The sequence below is a fragment of the Dasypus novemcinctus genome, chromosome 26 (genome assembly GCF_030445035.2).
Source record: "Dasypus novemcinctus isolate mDasNov1 chromosome 26, mDasNov1.1.hap2, whole genome shotgun sequence".
NCBI classification, from domain to species: Eukaryota; Metazoa; Chordata; class Mammalia; order Cingulata; family Dasypodidae; genus Dasypus; species Dasypus novemcinctus.
In genome coordinates, this window is record NC_080698.1 from 11343104 (window position 1) to 11370448 (window position 27345).

At 59.4% G+C, this 27345-nt stretch overlaps 1 protein-coding gene across 1 annotated transcript in view; it reads right to left on the reverse strand.

The window, feature by feature from the left end:
- The window catches only part of CACNA2D2 (calcium voltage-gated channel auxiliary subunit alpha2delta 2), a 139836-nt gene that overhangs the window by 95779 nt on the left and 16712 nt on the right, over positions 1-27345 (reverse strand). The window contains 1 exon segment of the mRNA XM_058288358.2: positions 10718-10799. Within this exon segment, the coding sequence (XP_058144341.1) occupies positions 10718-10799 (82 nt within the window).

Sequence of the window (27345 nt, forward strand, 5' to 3'; positions counted from 1 at the left end):
AAGACCCTAAATTTAAAAATCTATCTAGAAATGTCAGAAAAAGGGGGGAAAAAAAGAGAGAGGGAGAGAGGGAAGGAGGCAGGGAGGGGGGAGGGAAGGGGAGGAACCGAGGGGCAGAGGCGGCCCTGGCAGGGGACTGGCTGATCTGATGCCAGCCCTTAGCCCCGGGACAGCACCACGGGGCAGCCGCTGACCTTTTGCTCTGCGCACATCGCCAGCACCTCTAGGCGCTCCTGTAGTGAGGACAGGCGCTGGTTTCCCTTCCCTGAGAGCTGAGCACGCCGCGCGGTCCTGCGGCCGAAATGCAGTTGCCAGGTCTTGCCCCCACCTTAGGTTAGTTCCCACGAGCTGGAGCGAGGACACCAGCCCTCCCAGGGGTGACAGGGGGCAGCGCCAGGTGGAGGAAGAAGCCCTGCGTCCTTCGCAGTGTCCATGGAGACCGTGGACATGCCGCCCTCTCACCAACCTCTGGTGACACTTGTGCCAGCGGCAGGTGATCTAGCTCACCCAGACCCATAGGCAGCCACGCCCAGGTGGAGTCGGGGTGGGGAGTGGCTGCTGGAGGAATAGGGCTGGGTGGGCTGCAATTGCCTTTGCCACCTCTCACCCCTTCCCTAGAAACCCAAACCGCTGGTGTCATTTCCAGGAAACAAATCGGCGGTCCCTCAACCAAGTGGCGCCCCACTGCATGGGACAGACATCCTGTCCTGGGGGCAGAACGGAGGGGAGGGGCATGGGCGAGCCCCTCAGTTCCAGGGAGGGGAGGCAAGTGTGTGGCCTGCCCTGTGGGCCTCATGCCAAGTACAAGAGAGGAGTCCAGGGCATTGTAAGCAGCCCAGTGCCCCTGGCTCTTTGGAGAGTGAGGTGTGGAGCCCAGACCCACGGGTGGGCTCAGGCCCCTGGCAGGCCATGTGTCTCAAAAGGGAGAGCAGGTATCCCCGGAGCATCCCCTCTGTCACCCAGGCCTCACCTAGGACCAGATACCTGCACGCCCCCGGTGCCACATCGAGACCCAGTCCCACTGGGGACCCAAGGACCTGCTGGCCCAGGCGTGTGGCGCTGCCCCAGGATTCACTCTTCCCCGTCCCTCTATCATGGGGTGCTCGCTGCAGAAGGGGCCCTGGGTTATCAGGGCTCCCCAGGGTCCACGGGGGTGGACGCCACCCTTTCCAGTTCCTCCAAAGATTTCTAAGAGGCTGTGTGGGCAGGTGCCTATTCTCGCAGGGCCCCCCCATGCCCAGCTGTGGCAAAACTCGGTGCAGGTGGGAGAGGCACGTCTCCTCGAGCAGCAGAGGTGCATATGTCCTACCCGGGAGGTGAGAGACCGAGCCCCCATGTGACGGCCCTAGCCAACTAGGGAGCCCCCTGGCCTCCTGGGAGCCCCTGTCTGCTGTGAAGGGCAGCCTTAGTCCTCGAAAAGCTGTGGTCTGAGGGGGAGGCCAAGTTCAAGCGCCTGGGAGCCCTACCTAGGCTGAGGGGGGAGGCAGCCAGGCCCCCCGGGACGTGGAGTGGTGGATTTTCAGGGCCCGGTCTCCTGCCCCCACCCGGAAGGCTCCAACCCTCGCTCTCTCCATTCCCCCCTCAGCGGCTCCTCCACCACTTAGCAACGGAGACAATTTACATAATGCATCGAGTGTGAGAGCAATAATGGCTGGGGAAGAAGAGTGCCTGTTAGTGGCTCCTTGGGAGGGAAAATACCTGCTCCCGCCCCACTGCCTCCTTCTTCGCTGAACCAGGCCGCGAGGCTGCTGGGAAGCAGGTGCCTCTAAGTGCTCGGCTGCTGCCAAAAGGGGCCCAGGAGAGCAGCGCCGGCCCTGGGAATGCAGCAGAGTTTCGCGCAGTGAGCCACCCAGTCGTGCTCCTGAGCCCACGCCCCTCTGGGCCCCCGCCCTGCAGCCAGACCCTTCCCAGTGGAGGAGGAGGCCACTCGGGCAGGGAAGCGAAGCCGCGAGGCCGAGGAGCCCGGCTGCAGCTGCCCGGGAGGCGGTCACATTCAAACACAAAGGCAACGATGGAAGGGAGAGAATACATAAAAATTACTGGCACGGTAATTGCTTTTTATATAAATGTTCTTTTTAAAAGTTTTCCCCAGTGTGAAAGTCCCTCTTTAAAGAGAATACATTCACTGCATGCCAATTTATGCCGCGACTGTAGATGGAGCATAATGAAGGCTCCTCAGTCAACACCTGATCGGGAGACAAGTGGCTGCCACTTGACCCAGCTTCCGGGTCTCCGGCTCTGCAACGATGCGGTGCAGTGGCAGGGCCCAGGGTCCGCGAGGGGCGGAGGGAGGGGGCAGCCTGGCTGCCGGGAGTCGGGCTCCCTGCAAGCCCCGCAGACCCTACGGGGGCCCAGGAGCTGAGCTTGGACGGAGGGCACAGGGCAGGGGCGGCTGCAATCGGTGGGGTTCCTGCTGATGGGGAGGCGTGAGGACTGCAGGAGCTGTGTGGGGGGGGCTGGGGCCTCATATTCGAGGCACAGGAGAGGACAACTTCTGGGGGGACAGGACCTGCCTGCATGGCACAAGGGGAAGCTGGCCTTTTCGGAGCCAGGGACGAGGCACGGGGCGGGTGGGGGTGGCTTGACCTGCATTGTAGAAAGCTCGCCGTGGACTCCAGCTCTGCTCCACCCCACGGGCACCCAAACGTTCCCCCACTTCAGAAGGTAACACCCTCTGCGGACCCCAGCCCAGGCCGAGAGAAACGGGGAGCCAGACCCCCGCCTGCAAGCTCAGGAGGACGCTTGCCAGCCACAGCGCCCTCATCAATGGGGATGGGGTCCCGGGGTTGGCCTCGCCCCAGGGCCTCTGTGAGCACCGGACTGGCCCCAGAGTGGGGCCGCTGGGTCCCTGGACGCAGCCCCACGGCCGACGGGAGGCTCCCTCCCCGCCGCGGCAGGGTGCCGAGCACACAGGCAGCTGTGACTCGACTGCATGTGCCAGCGCGCTCCTCACCCACGGCCGCGGCTTCTCGGCTTCGCTAATTAATCAGTTAAGTAGTTCTCGCCTGCTTGGGGTGACAGCAGCTCCTCACGGCCCCACCCTGCCCTGTACGCCCGCCTGCTCACGCCTCCACACACAGCGTGCAGAACCACGCACTCCACCACGTCCACACGCGTGCACACGCTCGCCTGCTCACACGCAGGACGCACGCATGTGGGGTCACGTGCCTACACGCGCGCGGAATCCCGCACTGTCAGCCGCACGCGCACACGCACGGCTGGCCACACCCCCACAGGCGCACCATGCACACAGGTTTCCATGCGCTCACACACGCATGCTTGCACACTTTCTTCCAGGTCCACACTGCGGTCCACACGCGTTCCATCCCACATAGGCCCCAGCATCTCAGGGCTGTCTCCCAGCGAGTATAGGAAAGGGCACTGAGAATCCCCGGGGGACTTCCTGGCCCAGCCAGACTCCTGGGGGGGCCTGGGCATGCCCCCCTTCTGGTCATGGCTACCCCCATATGATGAAAAGACTGGACTGGGTCCATCAGAGCTCCCTGGTAACCCCCACCTTCTATGCGCACCCCAAGGGAGCAAAGAAGGGAATGGGGAGTGCCAGACACCACTGGTCTCAGTGCTGGCGTGGAAGGCTTCCTGGAGGAGGGGAGCTGTGGGCTGGTTTAAAGTTGGGGAGAGTCTGGAGGGGGAGGGCTGGGAGCGGGGGCAGGGGAGGTGGTTTGCGGTGGGGGTAGGCCAGGAGAGTGGCCAGGGGATTTGGAAGGAGAAGCTGAGAAGTCTAGCAGGGAAGTGGGGGGCCACCAGGTAGCCGGAAGGCTGGAAGGCCTAGGCGAGGCCCCCCACTACCCCTGCGCAGAATCACACACCTCAGCCGGGCATTCATGTTGTTCCAGAAATAACCCAGAGTCCCCAGGCCCCAGCCCCATGTCTGGGTAGCTGGCACGCCCGTGCTGGTACAGGGGCGGCAGGAAGCTGTGGCTGTCACCTTCCTCCAAACACCAAGTCCCTGCTCTCAAGGAGAGGGAGCCATCCTCAGAGGGGGAGGGAGGCCATTCGGCCTGGTTTCCTGCCAGGTCGTGGCAAATGCTGCTTGTGCCGCCCCCGGGGCTGGCTGTGGTTTGTCAAAACCAATTACTTCTCTGCCTCTGCCAAGGGCTCGGGGCTCCATGGATCTCAGGCGACTGTCCCAGTGGCTGCCACTGATCCAGCGATGGAAGGGGGTTGGGGGGGAGGCGTGTGGAATGGGTCGGCTGTCCCCGGGGGCCCACCATGACACCCTAGTGGCTCTCTGTCCCCCTGCCCTCCCCCACTCTCGATCCTCCGGATCAGCCCCTCGGCCTTGGACACGGCAGCTCCTTGCTCTCCGGGGATGAATGCAGAAGGCAGTGGGGAGGGGGTACAGTCTGGCCACTCCCCAGCAGGCTACATTGGAGCTGAGCCCCAGCTGTCCTGCTGGAAGGCCAGCCTCTCTGGGACCCCAGAGGAGGGCCAGGTGTGCACCAGGACATCCTTACTGGGCAGGGGCGGCTTGAGTTGGGAAAGCCAAACCTTCCCGCTTCCAGAGGTGGAAGGATTACGGGGTGACCACTGCAGGGAAGGGGCCCCTTTGCCGCAGAGCCAGGGGTTCCCAACAAAGGCTCTTCCAGAGAGAAGCACTGCCTGCCTGGCGAGGATCTGTGCATGGCCTCAGAGAACGTCTCTCCCTTAAACCGAGGGACTGTGAATCAGAGAATCTTTCGGTGGTGCCTAGAGCTGAACCTCCCAGAACCCCTGATCCTACTCCTGGTTTCAGCCTCTCCATTTTCTGACCCACTAACCTCTCCATTCCCAGAGCCGATTCCTCAGCCAGCCACTCCTGCCTGCCCCACCCCCCATTCAGCTGCTGCTACCTGCTGGGGACCTCAGGCAGGTCCCCACCTGCAGAAGGTGCAGTGAGTGCCAAACACCTCTCTCCCGCTCCAAGAGGGTCACCATTCCCTGGGGAGCGACCTCAGATGGTGCCCCCACGAACACCTCCTGGAGCATGGGAAGCTGGAAGCCCCTCTCCCTGCCATGCCTGTACCGTTCGCCACTGGGTCTGCGGAGCTCACCCAGAGGTGCCACTCCCATCGGCCCATCCCCTCCATGCCCATGGCCTCCACAGTGACCTGCACAGCAACTCCCTGCTGGGACTATCGCAGAAGCCTCCCAGGAGGGCCCTGTGCCCCAGCCTTCCCTGGCCGAGCCCCCGGGAGCAGAGGGCTCTCTGCCCATGGGTGAGACAGCCTGCTCATGCCCAGGGCCCTGTGGGGGTCTAGTCACTGCACCCTCCACCCTCCACCTGCCTTCGGGTTGCTCTGACCCAAGACCCTCACACTCCTGGGGAGCAAGGGGAGACCTGGGAGCGGACGGCAGGCCAAGAAGGGCACTGGTACCTGTGCCAACCTCAGCAGCACCTGAGGAGCCTCTGGAGTCAGGGGTGCCCGGGAAAGGTTTGGCCAACGCGAGCCAGTGCTCCCGGCGCAGTGTCTAGGGCAGTACCCTGCCCTGGCTTCCCAGCCCCCACTCCCTGGAGGGGGATGTGTGTGGAAGAGGTGCAGAGACCCGAGCCAGCCAGCTGTTGCCCTCAGGAGGAGCTCCTGCCACAGAGAAAACGGCTTTTGAAAAGCTTCTCAAAAATGGGATTTTCTCCTGCAGGCAACAATGGGGTATGGGGGGGCGGTGCAGAGAAGGCCCATGTCCACGCCCCGTCCAGCCCGGTGTCTCACACACGGCGCTTGGGAAAGAGCCTTCCCAGACCTCGCAGTGGAGGGGGCGCAGAGGGGGCTGCAGGGCCCAGGAAGGAAGGAACTGGGGAGCAGGCTGGACTGGGGATACACGGGGGGACCCAGGCTCCCATGTGCCCTCGTCTGTGGGCTCTGCTGTGCTCCAGCAGCAGCCTCCCCACGTCCCAGGCCCCCTCCCGGGCGCACCCCCACCTCAGCCCATGCATCCCCGCTGGGTGCCGAGCAGAGGACCATATGGAGGGAATAATAAGACAATTAACTTTCCATTAAAGAGTAATATATGTGGGTTTTTAGGGAGGCGAACGGCAGCAATCCCTACCCAGCGGCATATTTCACAGCCGCGCCCCCCACCACCCCCACCCTGGCGCGCCCCACCCCGACCATCTACTGGGAGAGAGGAGGGTGCCGCTGGGCCTCACGGGAGATGGCTGGCTGGAGGGGTGGGGGCTGCCCACCGAGCAAGCGCAAAGCGCCGAGGACGCGGTCGGGGGGCTGGGACGGGGTGGGGGGCTCCCTCGTCACCCTCACAGGCTCATGTAGGCTGGGACGGCCTGCGCGGGCCCCGTGGGGGCGGGTCTACCCGGGCCACGCTGTTGCAGCCCTGCCGGCAGCAGCAAATGCCAGTGCTTGGACTGGAAGGCCTACTGGGGAGTGGGGGGGTCACGACCACGTGTGCCCCCCTCGCCGGGCCCTCCCGGGGCCTCCCCCACCCCGCACCACCCCACTCCAGCTTCCTGCCTCCTCTTCAGCCCTAGCCCCTCCCTGGCACTCTCAGCTGCCCAGTGAGTCCCCTTCCCAAATGGGGACAGACCACAGCCTCAGCCGGCACTGTGGGAGCGAACATGCGGTGGGTGGGGGGCGGGGAGGGGGACACGGAGGACCTGTTTCAAAGGCACCTGAGAGGGCCCCGCCCTGCCTCCTTGAGCCACTCGGGAAAGGGGCCCTCGACACGGCCAGGCCAGTCCACACTGGGACCCAGCTCCAGTGGTGGCACTTCGCAAAAATTAGTTACACAGTCCCAGGGAGCACTGGGCAGGCTGGGTGCAGGGACGGCTGGGGGATGGGACTGTGGCACTGTCGCTATTTCAGGAATGCCATTCCCGGCCGTGTGGAGAGATGGAAGGTGCACAGATGCCATTGGCCTGAATCATCACCGCTGTTCTGAGACGCACGGAGGCAGGGAGGTGGTGGGAGACTTGGGTCAGGGATTTCCAAGTCCCGGGGGTCCCCTCCCTATGTTTGCAGGCTCAGCATTCTCCTCTACCTTGACAGCATCCCGTTCCCCTCCATCACTTAGGGCCAGCCTGCTAGGGCTCCGACTGGCCAGGGCCTTGGCTTCCCTGTTCGTATGATAGGACCATGGAAGTAACTAGAAGCATGCAGCTGGGCTAAGACCATCGTGAGGATGTGGGTAGGGCCTGTGTGCAGCCCCAAGCTTTAAGAGGCTTCTAGAAGCCCCGACCAGCAGGCAAGAAACGGGTTGATGTAGACTGGGATGGGCAGCCGTGCATTCAGACTTGATGGACCCTTCCCAGAGCCTAACCTATGGTCCCTAAACATGGCTGTGCCAGGACCCTGCTCGCAGCCTAGCTCTGGCCAGACAGCCTTCTCTCACCGCAAGCAGAGGATCATCTCACCTTCTGTAGAGACCACTGAGGGAAGATGTCTCACTCAAGTTGGGAATCCATCCTGGGGCAGTGCCCCTGAGGAGCCACCGGTTCTTTGTCATATCTGACCACGATCTTTCCTGTTGTGCTTTCCCACAAGGTTCCCAGAGAGCTGTGTCCCTTCTACCTTGGACCTCCAGCTGGGAGGGCTGCATGCATCAGAGGGACCTGGGCTTCAGAGTGGGGAGACCTGACTGTCTCCACATCTTTTCTGCTGCACCCCCAGGCACCTGATGAATTATTCATCCTGATCAGCCTCATTATGTAAATGAGCTCAGAGCCCAAGCATATGCTCTCTGCTCTCCCCCCAGGAGGGGGACAATATGGTGCTGATGGGGGAGGGTGGAGATGGGGCTTGGGAGATACCACCCAAGGGCTCCGGCCAGGGCAGGCTGAGGCAGGGGCCCCGCCTCAGCGCCTGTTCAGGGCAGGTGTGGGCCAGGGCTGGGGAAGCTGGGGAGCCCCGAGGGGCCTCCTGGATAAACACGGAGGTGGCTGGGCACATGCACTCCAGCTGGCCTTAGGGTGGACGAGGCAGTGCAATGGGGTCTTCACAGACTGCCCCCCAACCCCTGCTCCCTGCCCAGATGGGCCACGGTGTCCAGCCTGCAAAATGGGCTGGAGTCTGCACCCAGCTGTACCCATGGGGCTGTGCTGAGGTCGGGCAGAGGAAGTGTCAAGGCAGGGAAAACAGCCCCACATGGCACCGCCTGCAGTTCCTGCATGCCTGCAGCTGCCAGGACTGGGAGGGCAAAAAGGGGCTACAGAGGAGAAGCAGGCCAAGGGGGCCCGGATCCCAGGGTCACCCCAGCTGCAAGTGTTTGGGGGCAGCTCAGAATCAGCTCAGGGAGGCTTGGGGAGGGCGGCCCCAGGGTGAGCCAAGGCTGTCAGCCTGGCAGAGCTGGTGCCATAGAAGCATCCGCAGCTGGGTCGGGGCTCTGCTCCAAGCATCCTCCTCACGCATCAGAGCTGGGCACAAGCTGGGCACAAGGGCCCTCTGGTATGCATCTGATGGCTCGGGCAGGGGTGTGGGTCACTGACTGGTTGGCTCCCTCCTGCTTCCATAGAGCTTCCCCCTTCTTCTACCTACCCCCTGCCCCAACCCCCACCCACCTTGCCAGAGTGCCCTTGTGCCAAGCAGCAGCCCCAGAGCTGTCAGCGGGAAGTAAGAGGATGAGGAAGCAGGTGAGGAAAAACTAGAGCAGGACTCAGAGCTGCTGGAGCCCTGGCAACCATCAGCAGGCAGAGGGGCTGCCAAGAGGAGCCGGGAACGCCAGGTCAGCACTTCTCCTCCGCCTGCCAGGCTGGCCCCAGCCGTACCAACCAGGGCCCGGCCCAGCACCTCACCCTGTCCCCAATTCCATGAGAGGAAGCATAGCTGGAGGAGGAGTGGCACCCTGGGCCGGGAGTCAGGAGCCCTGGGCCCGAGCCCCAGCCGTCATTGCTGGGTGGGAAGACGTGGTCATCACATCAGAAAGGAAGGGAGTAATATGTCCTGGGAGTGAAAATGAGCAACGAGGGAAATCTGACTCGTTTCTAGAAAAGGGGCACGTCCGTGTTGGCCTGAGGCTCGCCCCTGTCCATGCACCACTCTCACCACCTCACCCTCCAGCCAGACCCCCCGACTGCCAGACACCATGGGCCAACGACGAGGGTCTAGGGAAGGCCCAGGACTTGCTAGGCATGCACGGGGGGGTACACCGGGCTAGGGTTCCCTCTCTGGTCCTCACCATTCAGGAAGGGCAAGGGTTCAGACAGATCCGAGGTTCAAATGTGAAGCGTGTGCATTATTTTCTTGTGGACCAGCTTTCCAGATCAGAGCTGCCCGTGAATAGAGAAGGAATGATATCCTCAAGCCGGGGGTTCAGAGCATGGAGGATTCTTGACTTAATGCTCTATGTGGGGTACATCCTACGTTCCAAGACAAAAGTTGGAAAGGTGCCCGACACCCGTTCCAGAGAGCTATCATTTCTTCATCAACATACACAGCTGCCTTTGGCAGTGCCCACCCAGAACCAGGTTAGTGCTGGGTGCTATTCCTGAGTGTCAACGGACTCCCATTCCAGAACAGCTTTTCTACAGCAGCGCCTCTGGAAAGCTCTGCCGGCCCCCCAGCATGGCTCTGAGTCACAGGAAGAGAGTGGGACGGGAGCTGCTGCAACTCAAGCCCAGCAACCAGGGACAGGCGGCTCAAAGAAGCCGGGTCCCCTGGGCTGTGACGCCTAGCAAGCCAGGGGCTCAGGCTGGCACCCTCGTCCACACACCATTGGGCCGAAAGCCGCACTGGTCCGGAGGCCTCCAGGGCTGGACTGTCCTCACGTCACCGCCTCTTGGCCACCGGCCTAGTGCCAGAGGCTCTCCATCCACACCCCCACCTCCTGGGCACCTGCTCTGAGCAAGGCATGGGGGAAGGGCCTGAGGACAAGGCGCTGTAGCCCCCGCCCCATAGAGCTTACACCTGCCGACCCCGGCCTAGACCAAGTGGGACGACAAGACCACAGGCGTCACCTAATCATCGAGCCCCAGGCCAAACAACCCCGGGTGACTTCACTTATTCTGCTGGCTCCAGGCCGAACATCGCAGGGTGCGCCCACCAGGTCCTTGCTCGGCTCTGGTCAGGACCTTCCAGCCCAAGCCCACAGCGACAAGCCGCTCGAAGCCCCCCGTGCGTACCCCAGGAGCCCCAGCCCCACCGCGCCAAGAGCTCGGCTCTCCTGAGCCTCTGCGCATCCATGGAAAGAGCCCGTAGCCTGACAGGGACACATTTTGCAGCCTTCCGGGGGTGACGGATGGCCTGCTCCTCACATCACTATTTCAAACATTAACATAATCTCCCAGGATGAATGTGGTCGTTTGTGCCTCATCAATCACCCCTCCCGCCCCTTGATCTCTCATCCCGCCACGTGCAGGCTTTCCTCCCGTCTTGTCTCGTCTCCCGGAGGCACCGCTCTCCAGGCTTGCCTGGCCCGGCCGCCTCGCTCATTTCGTGGCCCTCTGGCTTCTGTGCACATCTGCATCTGCAGAACCTTCCAGAGACTCCTGCCCCGGCTACTGCCCCAGACACCTGCACCCAGCAGTAAACTCTGCACACCGCCAACACCTTTACGGAGACGAGGTCATCGTCAGCTGGTCCGCGCAGGCTCCGCTCCCTCGGGAAGGGCAGATCCGAGACCGGAAGGAGCCGCTGCTTGTCCAGCCGGGCCCCCCACCCAGGAACCCCAACACCACCACTTTCCTCACTCTTCACTCCTAAAGTCCTCCCACCCGACTCCTACATGGAAGAGGGTCCCTGAGGGGAAAACAGGTGGGCGCTGGGCTTACCTCACGGAGCTGCTGGACACCCCCAAAAATCCGCATCACGCCATCAATCTCCTGCTCCAGGCGCCGGGCCCAGTGCTGCATCCTGTGGGCAAGAGGGGAAGGTGTCAGGAGGCCCCGCCACCCAGCACGGCCAGGTGCCGCTGCCCGCCAGGACCCACCCCCACCGGGGGACGGGCCAGGACCAGGGTGTGCCTGTGCGGCCCCCGCGAAGGCCACCCGGCGGCCCAGGCCCTCCGGCGCCCTGCCGGCCTGCCAGGGAGGAGCAAGGGTTGTTTTTTAAATGCACTGAGGGTGTTCACAGCTCGAAGGCGCCTACAGGGAGACCGTTTTTCACCATGATGAGGCAGCTCTTGATGTTGCTGCTCTGAAAAGTGACTTCTGGACATTGCGGGGGTGGAGGGCTGGGTGGGGTCTAGATCTCAGAGCCTCGGATCCCCAACGCTGGTGAGGCCAGGGGAGGGGGAGGGAGCCCCAGGCCCTGCTGCCCCGCCAGTGGGCGTCATCCGTGCGAAGGACCTGGCGAGCTTCCGCTCAGATGGCCCTTGCTTCCCCGACACCCTGGTGAACAGACGCGCATCCGAGGCTCACCGCTGGATGTCCTGCACCCACTGCCCACCACGGGTCTGGTTCAGACCATCGCGCCCCCTTCTGGGTGCCTGAGCCACTGTCCTGAGCAGGTCACCCTCACACTGGCACCATTTTGGGCTCCTTTTCACCTCTCTGTGCCCTGGAATCCTCCTCTGGAATATGGATAACTTGGGTGTCACAGGAACACATGGGAATAGGTGGGTTGAGGGGCCCTAAAGCTCTGTGAGGGGACAGGATGGACAAGGGCCACGGGCCCTGCACTCAGTTGCACACCCACGAGCAGGGACGGCCTCTGGGGGAGGCCTGGTCCAGGCTCAGCCCTCCTGAGGAGCCTGTTCAGGCAGGGCCAGACCAGGCAGTCCCCGCCAGGGCCGGCCAGAGGCGCGCTCCACCCGGCCAAAGGCGCGCTCTGCTGTGACCAAGGCTCCCCGGCCTGTGGGCTGCCTCAGTGAGTCTAAACTGTACCTCGACATCCCCATGCCTCCGAACACACTCTACTTACAGAAGAAGGTCCCTCCAAGGAAAGCCAGTGCAGGAATTACCACTAAGAGTCCCATAAGCCACAGGCCGGGCACAGCCCAGAGCACATGGTAGGGGGTGGTGCCAGCCTCCCCAGCCTAAGGAGAGGTACCCCAGGATCCATGGGTCCCAAGCGTCGTGCCTGGCTCCCCACCGCCTCCCCTAACGCTGCTCAGAGCTTCAACTCTTCTGGCTCTCCCGGTCAGAAGAGGCCAAGCCTCTCCCCCAGTCCCCTGCCCCACACCCCTTCTCAGGCCTGTGGCTGGGGGGCTGGGCCCGTGCCATTGTGTTTGCTAGGGCCGGTTGGCATGGGAACTCAGAGCAGGAGGCAGGCGGATCACTAATTGCAATTTGCCAAGCTGAATGTCAGGACCGTGATGGAAAGAAAAAAAAAAATCAACATCAAAAGAGAGAGGCATTAGCTTTGGCTTGTTTTTGGCTGAGCCACAGCAGGATTCCCACCTCCGCACCCCACCGCAGGGGAAGAAGCTAACCCCGAGCCAGGGAGGAGGCCTAAGAAGGGCAATTGGGCCTCAGCCACCATCCCTGAGAGGGCAAAGCACAGCGGGAAAGCGAGAGCCGGCGTGTCCCTCGGCCCCTGTCCGCCAGGCACTGGCGCGGGTGTATGGGGTGGCCGGCAGCTGTTTTGGGTTCCTAAGACGAAGCGCTGGGGGCAAACGTCGGGATGGGCTGGTGCACAGTCCTGTGCGTCCAGCCAGGCAGGAAGTAAATGAAGGGGCCCAGGTCAAGGAGCTGATCTTCAGCTTTGCCCTGACCCTGACCTTGACCTCGGCCACTCACTGGTCTAGGAAAGAAAATGCTATTCATGGTCCTTCTTGGGGTTTTATTTATCAGGCACCGATTATGTGCCAGCTGGTAGCCTGCTCACTTCAGTCCTCACTAGAACACAAACGTTTTCGTCCCTAATACACAGATGAGGACACTGAGGCACAGAGGGTTTACCCTTTCATCCAGGAAGGCTGGACAAAGGGGTGTGCTGGAGCACCCTCGCATCAGCTCGCAAGAGCTGTCTTCAGTGCTCCCCTTGGGAGCTTGCCATCGGCCAAGGGGTACATTTATACCACGGAAATCGGCTAATGCCACAAACCTGGGTTCTTTTCTTCCCCTGGAAAACTAACTGTAAACATTTACCAGTACACCACTGATTCGACCCCAGGATGTTGACACTTTTCTAGTATATTTATAGGTCTCAGAAACAAGGATTTTACAGACAAGTGAAAATTAATTGGGAGAACAGAGGTGGATGCAGAGGTCTTATTTTGCTCAATACATTATTATCATCACCATCATTTCACCTAAAGATATTTCAACACTAAAATTTTTTAGAAGAGCCAAGAAGAAAGTACAGGTTTTCCCCAAGAAATTCTCTCTCTCACACTCATACACACACACACACCATGCACACATTGCCCCACTCCCACCCCCAAGCTAAAGCTCTACCCTCTGCTACAGGCCTCAGGGGTTGGCCCACCCACGACACACTGGGACACAGCACACCCGCCCTGCCCAGGTCTAGGGGTAGCTCCAGCCTTTGGCCTGGCACCCAGGGCCCGACAGGCACACCCTGCCTATAAGCACGATGCCAAGGGAAAACAAGTTACTCTGATTATTCACCTAAAACAAATCCAATTAGGAAGGCAAAATGTGTGTCCAAGAGGTAAAAAGAACATGATGGATAATTCATTTCACCGTCACAGAGATGCGCCTTTGTGGGTTCCCGGGCTTGGCTGGTGTCCCAGCATCGGCTCCAGGGGCTGACACACGGGCGCCCAGGAAGCCAGGAGTCAACCGTGTACCTGCAGCCTTCCTGCCCCAGGACCCGAGAAGCCACCCACCAAGCCAAGACCAGCCCTGACCAGGCACAGTCACGGCCACTCCAGCAGAATGGCGTGGGGACTCCGGAAGGATCCACAGCCCTGCTGGGTGAAAGGCAATCTGGCCAAACCCTGCCGGACCCCCACTGGTCACACTTCCACCTGCTGGTGCCCAACGCCCGGACAGCCCCGTGACTTTCTATGCTCTTCACGGAGATGACTCTGCTCATCCTGAGTGAGGGGAAACCGAGTCTGGGAGGAGGCATGTGCAGCCAGCGGACGGCACAGGTCAGGGACTGAGGCTCACACCACCTAGGGGTGCAGGCTCTGTGCTCCCATTTCACAGACATGAAAATGGAGGACCCGCAATGCCTTCCCCCCAGCGTGGGACATGATACCCGGGGATGAGCCTCCCTGGCAACGAGGGACCACTATCAACTACCAACTGATGATGCAACTGGAAAATGACCTTATATGGAAGGTTCAATGCGGATCAGCAGAATATCCATGTCTACATAAAATACCATGACTTTAAAATGCTGTTTGACCTAAAGTAAGGGGGAAATGGAAAGGAGACATGAGTTTATATGGCTACGAGTTTCTAAAAAAGAGTCTGGAGGCTGGCAGAAGGATTGCCCTCATGCACAACTGAGCAGAGTCAGAGAGACAGATAAAGCAGATACAACCCCCAGATATTGGTTCCTTTGAGGGCTAAAGAGACCCATGGGAGTTATGGTCATGGCCGATGGGGCTAACTACCAGGTCAGATGGCCCCTCTTTGGAAATGGTGTTTATGTGTGATGAATCTGGACTCAAATGGGATCTCCCTTCATAAGACTTTCATGCTAATGTGCTGGAGGTGCAGTTAATGTTGGGGTTTAAGATATATTTAGGGTATTTGAATCTCTGGACTGACAATGTGATAGCCAGGTCCTGAGCCTCAACAGACTCCAGCACCTATAATCTGATCTATTGGACTTACCACACTCAGCTAAGATGGAGCTGAGGAAGGACAACCATCACACCATGGAGCCTAGAGTGATTACAACTGAAAGTGGGAGGATTGCATCCAGCATCCATGTGGAATCTGAGCCTCCTCTTGACATAGAGGTACAATGGACACAACCAATCCAATGTCCACATAGAAGAGGTGGCATTGGATTGGGAAAAGTGGACATGGTGGACGATGGGTATGGGGAAAGGCAGGAAGAGATGAGAGGTGGAGGCGTCTTTGGGACATGGAGCTGCCCTGGATGGTGCTTCAGAGGTAATCACCGGACATTGTAAATCCTCACAGGGTCCACTGGATGGAATGGAGGAGAGTATGGGCCATGATGTGAACCATTGTCTATGAGGTGCAGAGGTGCCCAAAGATGTACTTACCAAATCCAATGGATGTGTCATGATGATGGGAACGAGTGTTGTTGGGGGGGGGGAGAGGGGGGGGTGGGGGGTGGGGTTGAATGGGACCTCACATATATATTTTTAATGTAATATTATTACAAAGTCAATAAAAAAAAAAAAGAACAATACAAAAAAAAAAAAAAAAAGAAAATGGAGGACCCCAGCAAGGCGAAGGGTAGGTGCGGGGCCACAGAGAGAGAAGCCAGCCCCAGCCTCCTGGCCGCGTCGGCCCCATAGCCCCACGCTTCCACTCTGGGCTGCGAGGCCTAAGGGAGAGGCCGCCTCTGCCAGCTGGGGACCCCGGAGCTCCGTTTCCTCCACACCTCAGCTTTCCCATCTGCCAACCGGGGTAATAAGGACATTTGGCTGAACAGTTTTTAGTGGCCTGGAAGGTTTGCAAACAACAGATGCCCACAGAAAACCTGACGGGTGGTCCTATCCCTGGGCAGTCCCTCGAAGGCCAGAGGCTCAGCCCATACGGGCCCCTGCAAGGCCTCAAGGCCAGGGAGTGCTGGGGGAGCTGATGGCCGCCTGTGCTGAGGGCGGGGGGTCGCAGGGGGCGGAGCGGGGCAAAGAATTCCCCTCCTGGCTCCTTCCTACCCCCTGCTCCCCGGTCCCGCCCCTGACCGCCTGACAGGCCAAGAGGGGGCTCAGGGCAAAGATGAACGTACGGCAGCCTGCGCAGGCGGAGCGTGTGTGTCACCACCAGGCAAGGAAGCGGGGTCGCCCCGGCATGGGGTGAGGAGCTGGGGCTGAGGACCCCTTGGCAGGCAGAAGCCCTTTCAGGGCTTGGGGTGGGGGGTGAGCTGGGGGAGGAGCCAGTCACCAGTACTCGCCTGGGGGGAGATGGGGGGCTGCAGGGGAGGGAAGAGGAAGGAGAGAAAGGGGGCGGGGGAGAGGCCAGTGGGGGCAGAGGCAGGGGGAGGGGGGCAGCGGGGAGAAGGCCCGTGTGCAGATGCGGTTGCACAGATTAGGCTGTTGCCAGTTAATTTTATATGTGAAGTTGTTGATCAGAATGTGATTTAATTGTACAGTATAATCCAAGTGCTTGGAATAAATTATGCAGAAAACTCATCTATAATTAAACAAATCAAAAAACCAGAGACAGGTGACACGGTAGGTTCACCCTCCGAGGGCACGTGTGGGTGTGGGCTGCTGGACCCGTGAGTAGTGAAGGGGCAGGAGCTTTGTTCAAGAACGAGCAGGGCAGGCCCAGAGGGACAGAGGCTGGGGGGGGAGAGGGCCTCATTCGTGCGGGTGGGGGCAGTGGGGGGAAAGGTGTCCCACAGGTTTCTGGGCAGATTTGTGCCCCCCTCCTCCAGGGAAGCTGAGCCACTGGTAGGCCCAGGCTCTACTGCTGCAAGGCCACTCACACGGAGGCATCTGTTGCCATCAAAGCCCTGTGGAGGCCACCTCCACCAGGCAGCCTGTTCAGATAACCGCACTCCACCAGGGGCCCACATGCTGTCCACAGCCCTCCCCACAGCCCAGAAGGGCAGCCACGGGGTGTGTGTGTGTGTGTGTGTGTGTGTATGTGTGTGTGCTTCAACTGGGACAGCAGGGGAGGCAGGAGGGGCAGGTGCCAGCACAGGACTGGGCAGGGGGAGCAGCTGGGGGGCATGGAGGAGCAGGCACAGCAGGGGCAGGGGGAGCAGCTGCGGGGCATGGAGGAGCAGGCACAGCCGAGGCCACCTGCTGCCAAGGGCACTGTGAATCAAAGCGGGCAATGGCATGGGGAGGGGGTGAGGCTAGAACATTTTTGAGGCTGCGGCAGCTGAAAACCTACAGGTCTCTTGCTTCTCTCATGACAGGCTGGCCAATTATTCTCCCAGCTCCGGGGGAGGCAATGATTTAAAATAAAGTACTATTTAATTATTCTGATTATATTTCAGCTGGCCTGCCACCTCCCCCCTCAGCGCCTTCGCAGTCTTCTAAAGGGAAAAGAGACAGGGTGGGAGGGGTCAGGAGTGACAGACAGAGGGAGACAGGAGATTGCCCCAGGCCCAGAGGAAGGCGAGATGGGGGGTGGGCTTGGGGGGCACTCCCTGGTCCCAGCCTGGCAGGAGGCTCAGGGCTGCACTCCAGGATAGTGGCATCTCCGGGGCCACCTCCTCTGGGGAGCCCTCCCTGACCACTCGGGCAGATGTCCCTCCGCACCTGGCCTGAGCGCACAGGTCCAGCTCTGGCTCTTCTGAGACCCTGACAGACGAGTCTGCTTAGGCCTCAGTTTTCCCATCTGGAAAATGGAGATAAAGTTCACTGCCTTCCCACTCCCTGGTCCTAAAGAGGCGGCAGGTGAAAACTGATGCCCCGTGTAAGGGACACTAACAATGTGACTGCCCACCCCCTGGGCACGTGACGCCATCTGGAGGGCAGGGCTGCAGTTCAGAGACCCCCAGCCCTGGGGAGAGCTGGCAGGGCCCCCTGTCCAGCGACGGGCGCTCGCTTCCTGCGCTCTGCTCAGGCGGGGAAACTTTGGGGCCTTGCCATCTTGTGGGGCCCAAAGCCCAGGGTTGAGCTCCCCACCCCCCAGTCGCTTTGATTACAGCCTCCCCAGGAGACTGGCGTCAGCAGAGGGCAACAGCTTGGCCAAGGCCACCCCCCCCTTGAGTGGCCAGCCAGGCCAAGTCACTCCAGATGCCTCGAGATACCGAGGCCAGTCGGCGTTGACTTCAAACTGCACAAACCACGTGGAGGGGAAACTGAGGCTGGGGGGGAGCTTGTTCAGCTGGTTCGTGGTGGACAGTGCACCCCAGCCAGTCACCTCCCCTTTCATAAGCAGGTGAACTGAGGCACAGAACTCACCGGCTTGTGATCCAGCCGAAGAGCCCCCCAGTGTGAGGGTCGCGCTGCACCCGGGGGCGTCAGCCCCTCAGGCACAAGGAGACCCCGCGCAGCTGAGGAGGGGCTGGTGCTGGCAAGGCTCAAATTAGTCCAACTCCATCGGCCTCGACTACGTGTCTTGGGACCGCGCCCGAATACGGCTTCTTAATGAGGTTATTACTTACGGGCCGTCCCTTCCCTTCCTTGCCGGGAAGAGCTTTCCTTCAAAGTGGTGCTTGGCTGGGACGCACAGGCTCAGACACATGGCGAAGAGCCACCGGCTTTAATTAGGGCGCTGGGTCCGGCCCAGTGTTTGCTCATCACAGCCTGGCGCGGGATGGGGGGAGCAGGCCTGGCGCCTGGGCCGAGCCTCACTCTTAGTCCTCAGGGGTCCAGGTGAGCCACGTGGGCCAGAGACGAGTGGCGAGCGTCCAGGGTCCCAGGGCGAGTGACCGCAGCCCCCACCTCACATACCACCACCAGCACAGATGGGACCACGGGTCCACAGGCCCCAGGGGCTGGGACTGCCTGAATGAGGCGAGGCCTCGGCCGGGAAGTACCGGCTGAGGAGGAGGAGAGAGGATGGTTTCCCAGCAGTGGGTAGGACAGCGCCGAAGGCTGATCTGTGGGACCTTGGGGACCTCCTGTCACCTCTCTGGAACTCACTTAGTTCCTCTCTAAAGTGAACTGAATGGGGGGGGCAGCCCAAGGAGGTCCTACACCCTTACTGCCACACCCACAGCCACAGGGTCACCAAGTAGCCCCTAGGCAGGACGCTGCCCCCCACCCCCCAAGCATGGTCCTAGCTTTTCCAGCAGCAGGCAAGGGAGACAGCTCCAGCTTCTTTTTTTTTTTTTTTTTAATTTTTTAATTCATTTTTAAAAAATACTACATTAAAAAAATATGAGGTCCCATTCAACCCCACCGACCCCACCCCACCACTCCCCCCACAGCAACACTCTCTCCCATCATCATGAAACATCCATTGCATTTGGTAAGTACATCTCTGGGCATCGCTGCACCTCATGGTCAATGGTTCACATCATAGCCCATACTCTCCCACTTTCCATCCAGTGGGCCCTGGGAGGATCCACAGTGTCCGGTAATTGTCCCTGAAGCACCACCCAGGACAATTCCACATCCCGAAAACGCCTCCACATCTCATCTCTTCCTCCCATTCCCCGCACCCAGCAGCCACCATGGCCACTTTTCCCACACCAATGCCACATTTTCTCTGTGGACCTTGGATTGGTTGTGTCCATTGCACATCTATGTCAAAGGAGGCTTAGATTCCACATGGATACTGGATGCAATTCTCCTGCTTTCAGTTGTAGACACTCTAGGCTCCATGGTGTGGTGGTTTACATTCTTCAACTCCATGTTAGCTGAGTGGGGTAAGTCTAATAAGCCAGAGTGTAGGAGCTGAAGTCTGTTGAGGCTCAGGGCCTGGTTATCATATTGTCAGTCCAGAGATTCAAATACCCTAGATATATCTTAAACCCCAGCACCAACAACAATTCCAGTAAAGTAGAATGAAAGTCTTGTGACAAGAGATCCCATCTGTGTCCAGCTCCATCATGCAGAAACACCAGCTCCAAAGAAGGGCCAACTGACATGGCAGTGAACCCCATCTGCCATGACCATTGAACCTGTGGGTCTCTTTAGCCCTCAAAAGGAACAATACCTGGGGTTGTATTTACTTTATCTGTCTCTGAGACTCTGCTCAGGCGTGCATAAGGGCAATCCTTCTGACAATCTCCAGCCTCTTTTTTAGAGACCCATAGCCATATAAACTCATTTCTCCTTTCCATTTCCCCCTTACATTAGGCCAAACAGCATTTTAAACTCTTGTTATTATATGTAGACAGGGATATTCTGCTGGTCCGTGTTGAACCTTTAATTCAAGGTCATTTTCTAGTTGCATTATCATCTGGTACTTGGTAGTGATCCCTCGGTGCCAGGGAGGTTCATCCCTGGGTGTCATGTCCCCCACCCCCCACGCTGGGGGGAATGCATTGCATTTACATGCTGAGTTTGGCTTTGAGACTGGCCACATTTGAGTAACATGAAGGCTGTCAGGAGGAAACTCCCAGGCACAGTGCTGCTCTAGGCCTTGTTCTTATTTCAGGCGTATAGGCTCACAAGCATAGTCATTAGTATCAGGGGCTCACTGTTGGACCCTCATTCCTTCCTGGTCCTTACTGTTGCACCTGGGGGACTGCCGCTGCTCCCCTAGGGACCACAACAGAGCACCCCTGGCCAGGAACCCAGTATCCCCCCAGCTGTTGTTTTTAATTGTTGCCACTATGAGTATATCCAATATGGGAGCAGATTCTGCCCCAGCAGCCCCTGCAGTCCTGGGAGGGGCTGTGCCCTGGAGAAGGCACCAAGGTGCAGAGGAGAAGGGCCGGGTGTGGGGCAGGAAGGAAGAGGCCAGGCTGTCGAGAGGTGGGGACCAGGTGGGCCCCAAGGCCATAGACCCGGGGTTGGCAGGGTCAGCCAGGTGAGGGTCAGGGCCAGGGCCCAGGGGCTGACCCGCCCAGCCCCTGCCGTGGGCCAGGCGCTGCTCTGGGGCCCACACCTAGTTCTGTGGCTTGGTCTCTCCGGGTCTCAGTTTCCCTCTCTACCCAAGGAGGGGTGGCTTGAGGTCTCTGTGAGTCCTTTGGGGATCAGTGTCCCAGGGGATGTGATTGGGGCCCCCGTGCCTGAGGCCTGCCTCCACGAGCTGGGTATAACAGCAGTGATGGGCCATAATCCATCTTCACAGCAGCAGGATGATCCCATCCAAAGCTCAGAGGGTAAACTGAGGCACAAAGCAGTTGAGTGATGTGCCCAAGCTTGCACGGCAGCTGGATGCCAGCCTTGAAAAGGCAGCTATCGAGGTGGCATGGTCAGCTGCTCTAACGGACCTCTTTTTTTTTTTTTTTTTAAAGATTTATTTTTTTATTTATTTAATTCCCCTCCCCCGGTTGTCTGTTTTCTGTGTCTTTTTGCTGCGTCTTGTTTCTTTGTCCGCTTCTGTTGTCGTCAGCGGCACGGAAGTGTGGGTGGCGCCATTCCTCAGCAGGCTGCTCCCTCCTTTGCGCTGGGCGGCTCTCCTTATGGGTGCACTCCTTGCGCGTGGGGCTCCCCTACGCGGGGGACACCCCTGTGTAGCACAGCACTCCTTGCGCGCATCAGCACTGAGCATGGGCCAGCTCCACACGGTCTAACGGACCTCTTAAACGCCATGTGTCTGAAACCAAGATCCCCACTGCCTTCCGGACCTGCCACCCCCTCGTCCCATGCCCCCCACCTCCCAGGCCCAGCAGACACCAGCTCCCTCCGCACAGGGCCAAAAGCCGCCAGTGGTCCCCGGCCCCCCTTCTCTCACACTCACACCCCGACCACCGGCTCGTCCTCTGGGCTCCACGTTCGCCACGTGCCAGGCTTGCCCACCGCCTACCGCCTCCCTGGCCTGCGGCCCGGCTTGGGCCCCTATCGTCGCTCTCCTGGACCACTGGTCCCCAGCTTCTGCCCTCACTTTCTGCCGCCCCCACGTGCTCATCTCCACATGCAGCCAGAGTGTCTCTTCTCTGTCAACACCCGGCTGCAGCTTCACGGTGCTCAAGAAAAAGCCAAAGTCTGTCCCAGGGCCACACCCCCGATGGCCTCACTGGCCTCGCTCCTCGCTGAGCCCTGAACACACCTGCGTGCCCTGCTCAGGTGCATGCTGTTCCCTCTGCCTGGAACAGCGTCTCCTCAGAAGCCCCTCCTCTCCCTCAGGTCCCTGCACACACATGGCCTGCTCAGCGAGGTCCGCCTTGGCACTCCCATTTTAAATTGCACCCCGCCCCCGCCCCAAGCAGCACCCTCCAGGTGCCCTGGAGCGATTCTCGCTCAGGCTCCCTTAGACAACCTCCACTCTCTTATTTACGTCTTCCTCTGCCCTGGACTGTGAGCCTGGAGTGGGGAGCCTCCTTCCCCCCCACCAGGAAGCAGAGGCCCTCTGCTGAGTGTGCCCCCGAGAGTGACAGCCACAGGAGCGGGCAGAGGGAGTCGCGGGGGAGCCGGAAGCACGGCGGCTGTCCCTCGCCGGCCAGAGAGGCCCTCTCTCTCCCTGGCTCCTCTCCATATGAATTATTAAGGCTCATTTATGCGGGGCCTGCCCAGGGCTGTGGCTTCTGTGCATAATTCATGGCTCTCCCAGAAGGGCCGGTGCTGGAGCAGCAGCCACTTCTTCCCGGAAGCAAGAGCCAAGAGCCCTTGGGAGTGGCCGGGACCGGGCTGTCCCCTGCCCCATAGCTGTCATCCAGTCTCTACTGGGGGGAAGGGGTTGGGGGTGTCTGCCCAGCACCCCCACCCACTCCCTGCCCCATGGCGCCTCCTCTGGCACACCTGGAGTCCAGTTCCCAGGCTGGAGCCTGTGGGCTTGGCGCAGGCTCGCCTTCTCCCCACCCTGCGTTGAGTTTCCCTCTGTGGATTAACAAAGCTGGGCCACACTGGTGGTTCCCTAACTGCTCGAGCAGCAGAATCATCTACCTTTTATTCTCCAACAAAATCCTCCACAGAGCCCCAATACGCAACTGGTAAGGTGGTAACTCATGCGTATAAACATATTTTAGAAAGTAGCACTGTGAAACACGGTTCTTTGTAAAGTTAATAACCATCATAAACAATGAGGCTGTTCTGAGGAGGCTGCATTTGGAATCCACGGGGGTCTCTGCAGCTCCCATCACCCCCAGCGTCCAGTTTCTCTTGTACATTGGTCTCACCCACTGCACTACAATGAGAAACTCCCGGTACCTGGAGACAAGCAGTCACCGATCAGAGCAGTGATTTATAGCTCGCCACCCAAGGGTGGTGGGAGGATCCTTTCTTGGGGTCAGCAACACCCCTGGTGGATGAGGCTCACGGGTCTCCAGGGTGCCAGCTCTCAGCATCACTCAATTTTCCAGCAGTCCAGGGCTGGGACTTAGCAATGAGTAAGGGGAGCTCATGAACCAGGCAGAGCCTCTGGGGGCACAGTGAGTGGTCCCGACCAAGGGCACTGGGGCAGGTATCTGCCATCCACTCTGCCCAGGCTCTACTGTCTGTCCCCTGCCTGAAGCCACTCCCCAGTCACCAATATAGACCATGGGCATTTTCAGGTCTGCTATGCCTCCTCCTCTGACCAGCACATTCCCTGGGTGCAAAACCCATCAGACCCCATTGCTAAAGCAAATACCAACCAAACAACAGGAATCCATTGGCCCACGGTTTGTTTGTTTTTTTAAAGATTTAGCCCATCTATTTACTTCTCCCCACCCCCTGGCTGCTTTTTCACTTGCGGTGTCTGTTCATCCTCCTTGTTTCTTTAGAAGGCACCGGGAGCTGAACCCAGGACCTCTGATGTGGGAGGGAGGCGCCCAATCAGGAGGTGCCTGAGCCACCTCTGCTCCCTGCTTTGTTGTGCCTCCCCATCATGTTTTTTCTTCTTGGGTCTCTTGCTGTGTCAGCCCCCTGGGCCTGCCCATTGTGCCAGCTAGTTGTCATCTTTAGGAGGCATCAGGATCCGAACCAGTGACTCTGCCATGTGGTAGGCGGGAGCCCAGTTTCCTGAGCCACATCCGCTTCCCATGGCCCACAGTTTTGAGGCCGGAAGAAGTTTAAATCAAGGCATCACCAAGGTGATGCTTTCTTCTCTAAGACTGAAGTTTGGGAACTGGCTGCCAGTGATCCTTGCTCCTCGGCTCCTCTGTCACATGGCAATGCACATAGCGGCCTCCTCTTCTCTCCCGGGTCCTGCTGACTCTCAGCTTCTGGCTGCTCCCTCTGTGGCATCTTTCTCTCTCTGCAACCTTCCCTATGGGGCCTTGTAATAGGATTAAGACCTATCCTGGGCCACATCTTACCTGAAGTCACCTCATGGGTCCTATTTACAAATGTTCACAGCCACAGGAACAGGCCACGTCTAAGAACATGTTTTTCCGGGGTACATAGCTCCAAACAACCACAGTCTAACCTCTGAACCCCAAAAAGACATGTTCTTTCTACATGCAAAATACATTCATTCCATCACAGTATCCCAAAAGTTCTAAGTCATTTCAGAAACAGTGCTATGTACAAAGTCTCATCAAAATCGGTTATGGTGTGGTCTGTCCTGGGGCACAGTTCCCCTCTGTGGACCTGGGAAACCTAGAGAACAAGGTATCGGCTTCCAATATACAATGGCGGGATAGGTAGAGGATAAACATTTCTACTCCAGAAGGGAGAAATTGGCAGGAAAACAGAGGTCATGGGTTCCAAACAATTCCAAAGCCCAGCAGGACAAACGCCGTTAGATTTCAGGGTCTGTGAGTCATCTATGGAGCGACGTTCTGTCCTCCAGGCCTGACGGCGTGGCAGCCCCACCCCTTCCAGGGGTTGCACAGCAGCCGTGCTCTCCTGAACACAAGGACGCACGCCCTGCCCCTCCCAGCACTGGGACGGCAGCCAGGCTCCCTGCAAACCTTGGGACGCAGACCCCGCCCTCTCCAAGCACTAGAGTCTCCACCCCAAGCTGTCTGAGCACTGGGGTGGCAGCGCACTAACTGAGCGGGGTGCTGGGCCCGCCCCCTACAAGCGCAGGGGCAGACCGCCCTTTCCAGCCCGTGGGTGTGCGCGCTCTCATGGCCAAGGAGAGCGCTTCCGTCCAGCCCTGAGGTTCCACGGCTCTGCGCTGGGAGTTGTTTTTCCTTCAGTTCGCTCCTTCTCTGCCCCATTTAGTCCAGGGTGGCAGTGGCTCCACTCATACAAACATCACAAAAAGTTGGTCAGCTTCCCAGGTAGTTCACAGAGGCCCAAACCACCACTCCTGCACAACTGCAATCCTAACATCCATGGAAATGGCCAACTGGTTCCGTGTTCAGTTAAACGTGGAGCCCTAGACTCGTTGTCTGGAAGCTCAGGGAGGGCCCCAATGGAACCGCATCTGGTCTCTGAGCACGCCATCCCAGAATTTTCCAAACAACCGTTTTCTGGTTTATTGGCGCTTAAGAGTTCATTTCTCAGCTTATCCCTTTCCTCTCACATTTCACTCTAAGCCGCGAGGAGAAACTGGGCTCTCTTTCCACACTTAGCTCAGGAAGCTCCTCAGCTAAATATCCACGTTCACTGCTTTCAAGTTCCGCCTTCCACCTGACATCAGAACTCAATTTCGCCAAGTTCTCTGCCACTTTAAAACGAGCCTCACCTTTCCTCCAGTTTTCAATACCACCTTTATCGTTTCCTTCTAAGGCCTCAACGGAAGTACCTACAGCACCCGTGTTTCCACTCTTCAAAGCAATCCAGGCTGCTTCTCTCGAACGCCTCACAATTCTTCCGGCCTGTGTCCATTACCCGATTCTAAAACCATTTCCACATTTTTAAGTATTTGTAATAGCAATACCCCACTTCGCCGGTACCCAAATCGGCTTTAGTTTCTTTGTGGCTAAGGCAAGTACCATGTGACAGGGTGGCTTGGCCCACAGTTCTGAGGCCGGGAGAAGCCCGAGTCTAGCCGTCCTCGACGCGATCTTTCCTCCTGAAGACAGGCGTTCTGGGGCTGGCCGCCGGCTCCTTGGTCCTTGGCTCCTCCGCCCCACGGCTCTGCGCACGGAGGCCCCGCCCACCTCTCCTAGTCTCTCCCTTCTCTTCTGGGTCCAGTTGACGTTCAGCTTTGGCTGTTCCCTCTGTGACCTCCCTAGAAGGCCTTCAGTGACAGGATTATGGCCGATCGTGAGGTCACCTCCTCAAGAGGTCCTGCTTGCAAGCGTGCACAGCCACAGGAATGGACCACGTCTAACAGCATGTTTTTGGGGAGTCATAGCTCCAAAAGGCACCACAGACCCATGGGGCAAAAGGTTCAAGGAGGCTCTTGGAGGTGGATGTCTTGACACAGCGCCCCTGTGCCCGGCCCCTTCCGGGCGCTGTGACGGGGAAGCCACAGCTCAAGCCTGGTCTTGGAGGCCGCACAGTGGGCCCGAGGCACCTGTGGAGGTCACCTGGTGAGGCAGGGAGGAACCCAGGAGCTCCGGCCACTGGTTCCTGCCCCACACCAACAGTCAGAGCCTGGCCAGGGGGCGGGCGGGCCTGAGCGTGTGTCGCCAGGCACCCCAGCCAGATTCAGTGATTCACGTGTCCCCGTTTCCCCTCCCGCACATCCTCCCCACCCCCAGCACAAATCAAATCCTCACTGCGCCACAAATAGCTGTCCTCTGTATGCGTCCTCAACGTGGCCGCCTGCCTTGAAGAAGACAGAGGACATGTCCCTCTCCCAGGGCAGAGGCCCGTGAGGAAACCCAGGCTCAGAGGCAGGGCGGAGCTGAGGCTTCAGAACTCAACCTGTCAGGGCCAGTTTTGTTCCCACCTCAACCTGGCCAAGTCACCTCCATCAGGAAGCCTTCCTGGGTTTACCCCCACCTTCCTCTCAAACTCACAGTCTTCACTCTATCAAGCATCACCTTAGCTTGGCATTGTAGCCCTCCCCCAGTGCTTAGCCTGGAACCTGGCAAAGAAGAATCTTCTGGAAACACTTGGGGGTAGATTTACCCTGACATCCCCTCTCCCCCAAAGGGTTCCTACCCAGACCACCTCTGGCTGTAACAGGAGAGGCTGGGAAAGGGGGTCCGACTCCAACTTTAGCAGGTGGCAGAGCACCAAGGAAAAAAGCTCATCAGTGCAAAGCACCTACTGAGTGCCAGGCACTTTATGTGGGAGTCCCATGGAAGTCACACAGCACCCTTAGCCAGGGGCAGACAGGCTCAGGCCCATTTAATGGACGAGACCCCTGAGGCCTGGGGAGGTGGAGCAGCCAGTCTTTGCTGAGGCAGGATTTGAACCCAGGACAGTGTGGCTCCAGAGCCTAAGGCCTTGTCTCCCCTAGAGCTCCCTAATCCCAAGGTGGGCCCCAATAGGCCAGGTTTAGAAACAGGGCGCAGGTACGGGCCCCTCCTTGTTGGTGACCTTCCCCGCCTTTGGGGAGGGACTGTCGCGCCCCTACATCAGGACCCACCCCCTCCCCGAGCCAGCTGGAGCAGGATGCTCACCGCCCACCAGGGCGATCCTACCGTAGCAGGTGATCCCGGCAGCTCGGAACCCCAACCCTCACATCTCCCCCACCAGGGAGCCTGGACCAGGCACTGGGAGCCTGCCCACCTGCCCCGGGGTCTGCTTCTCGCCAGTGCGGGGCTCCTCGGGGCAAGCCAAGCTGCGCGGAAACGGAATGCGTGAGGCTCCCCGGCCCTGACACACACTGCGCTCCTGCTCCGTGGCGAATCCTTCCGCAGTGCAAATCCCTCTGCGGCATGCAGGACGCACAGCTGCGGGGAGGAGGAGCCGCCCTAGCACCCACCCCCAGCATTCCCAGGGTGGCGGCCACGCCAAGAGGGGCCACCGGCCTGGCGAGCTCATGTTGCCCTCCTCGGGGCTGGCTCGAGGAGAGGCAGGTGGACGAGCCTCTGTACGAACATTCCCCAGGTG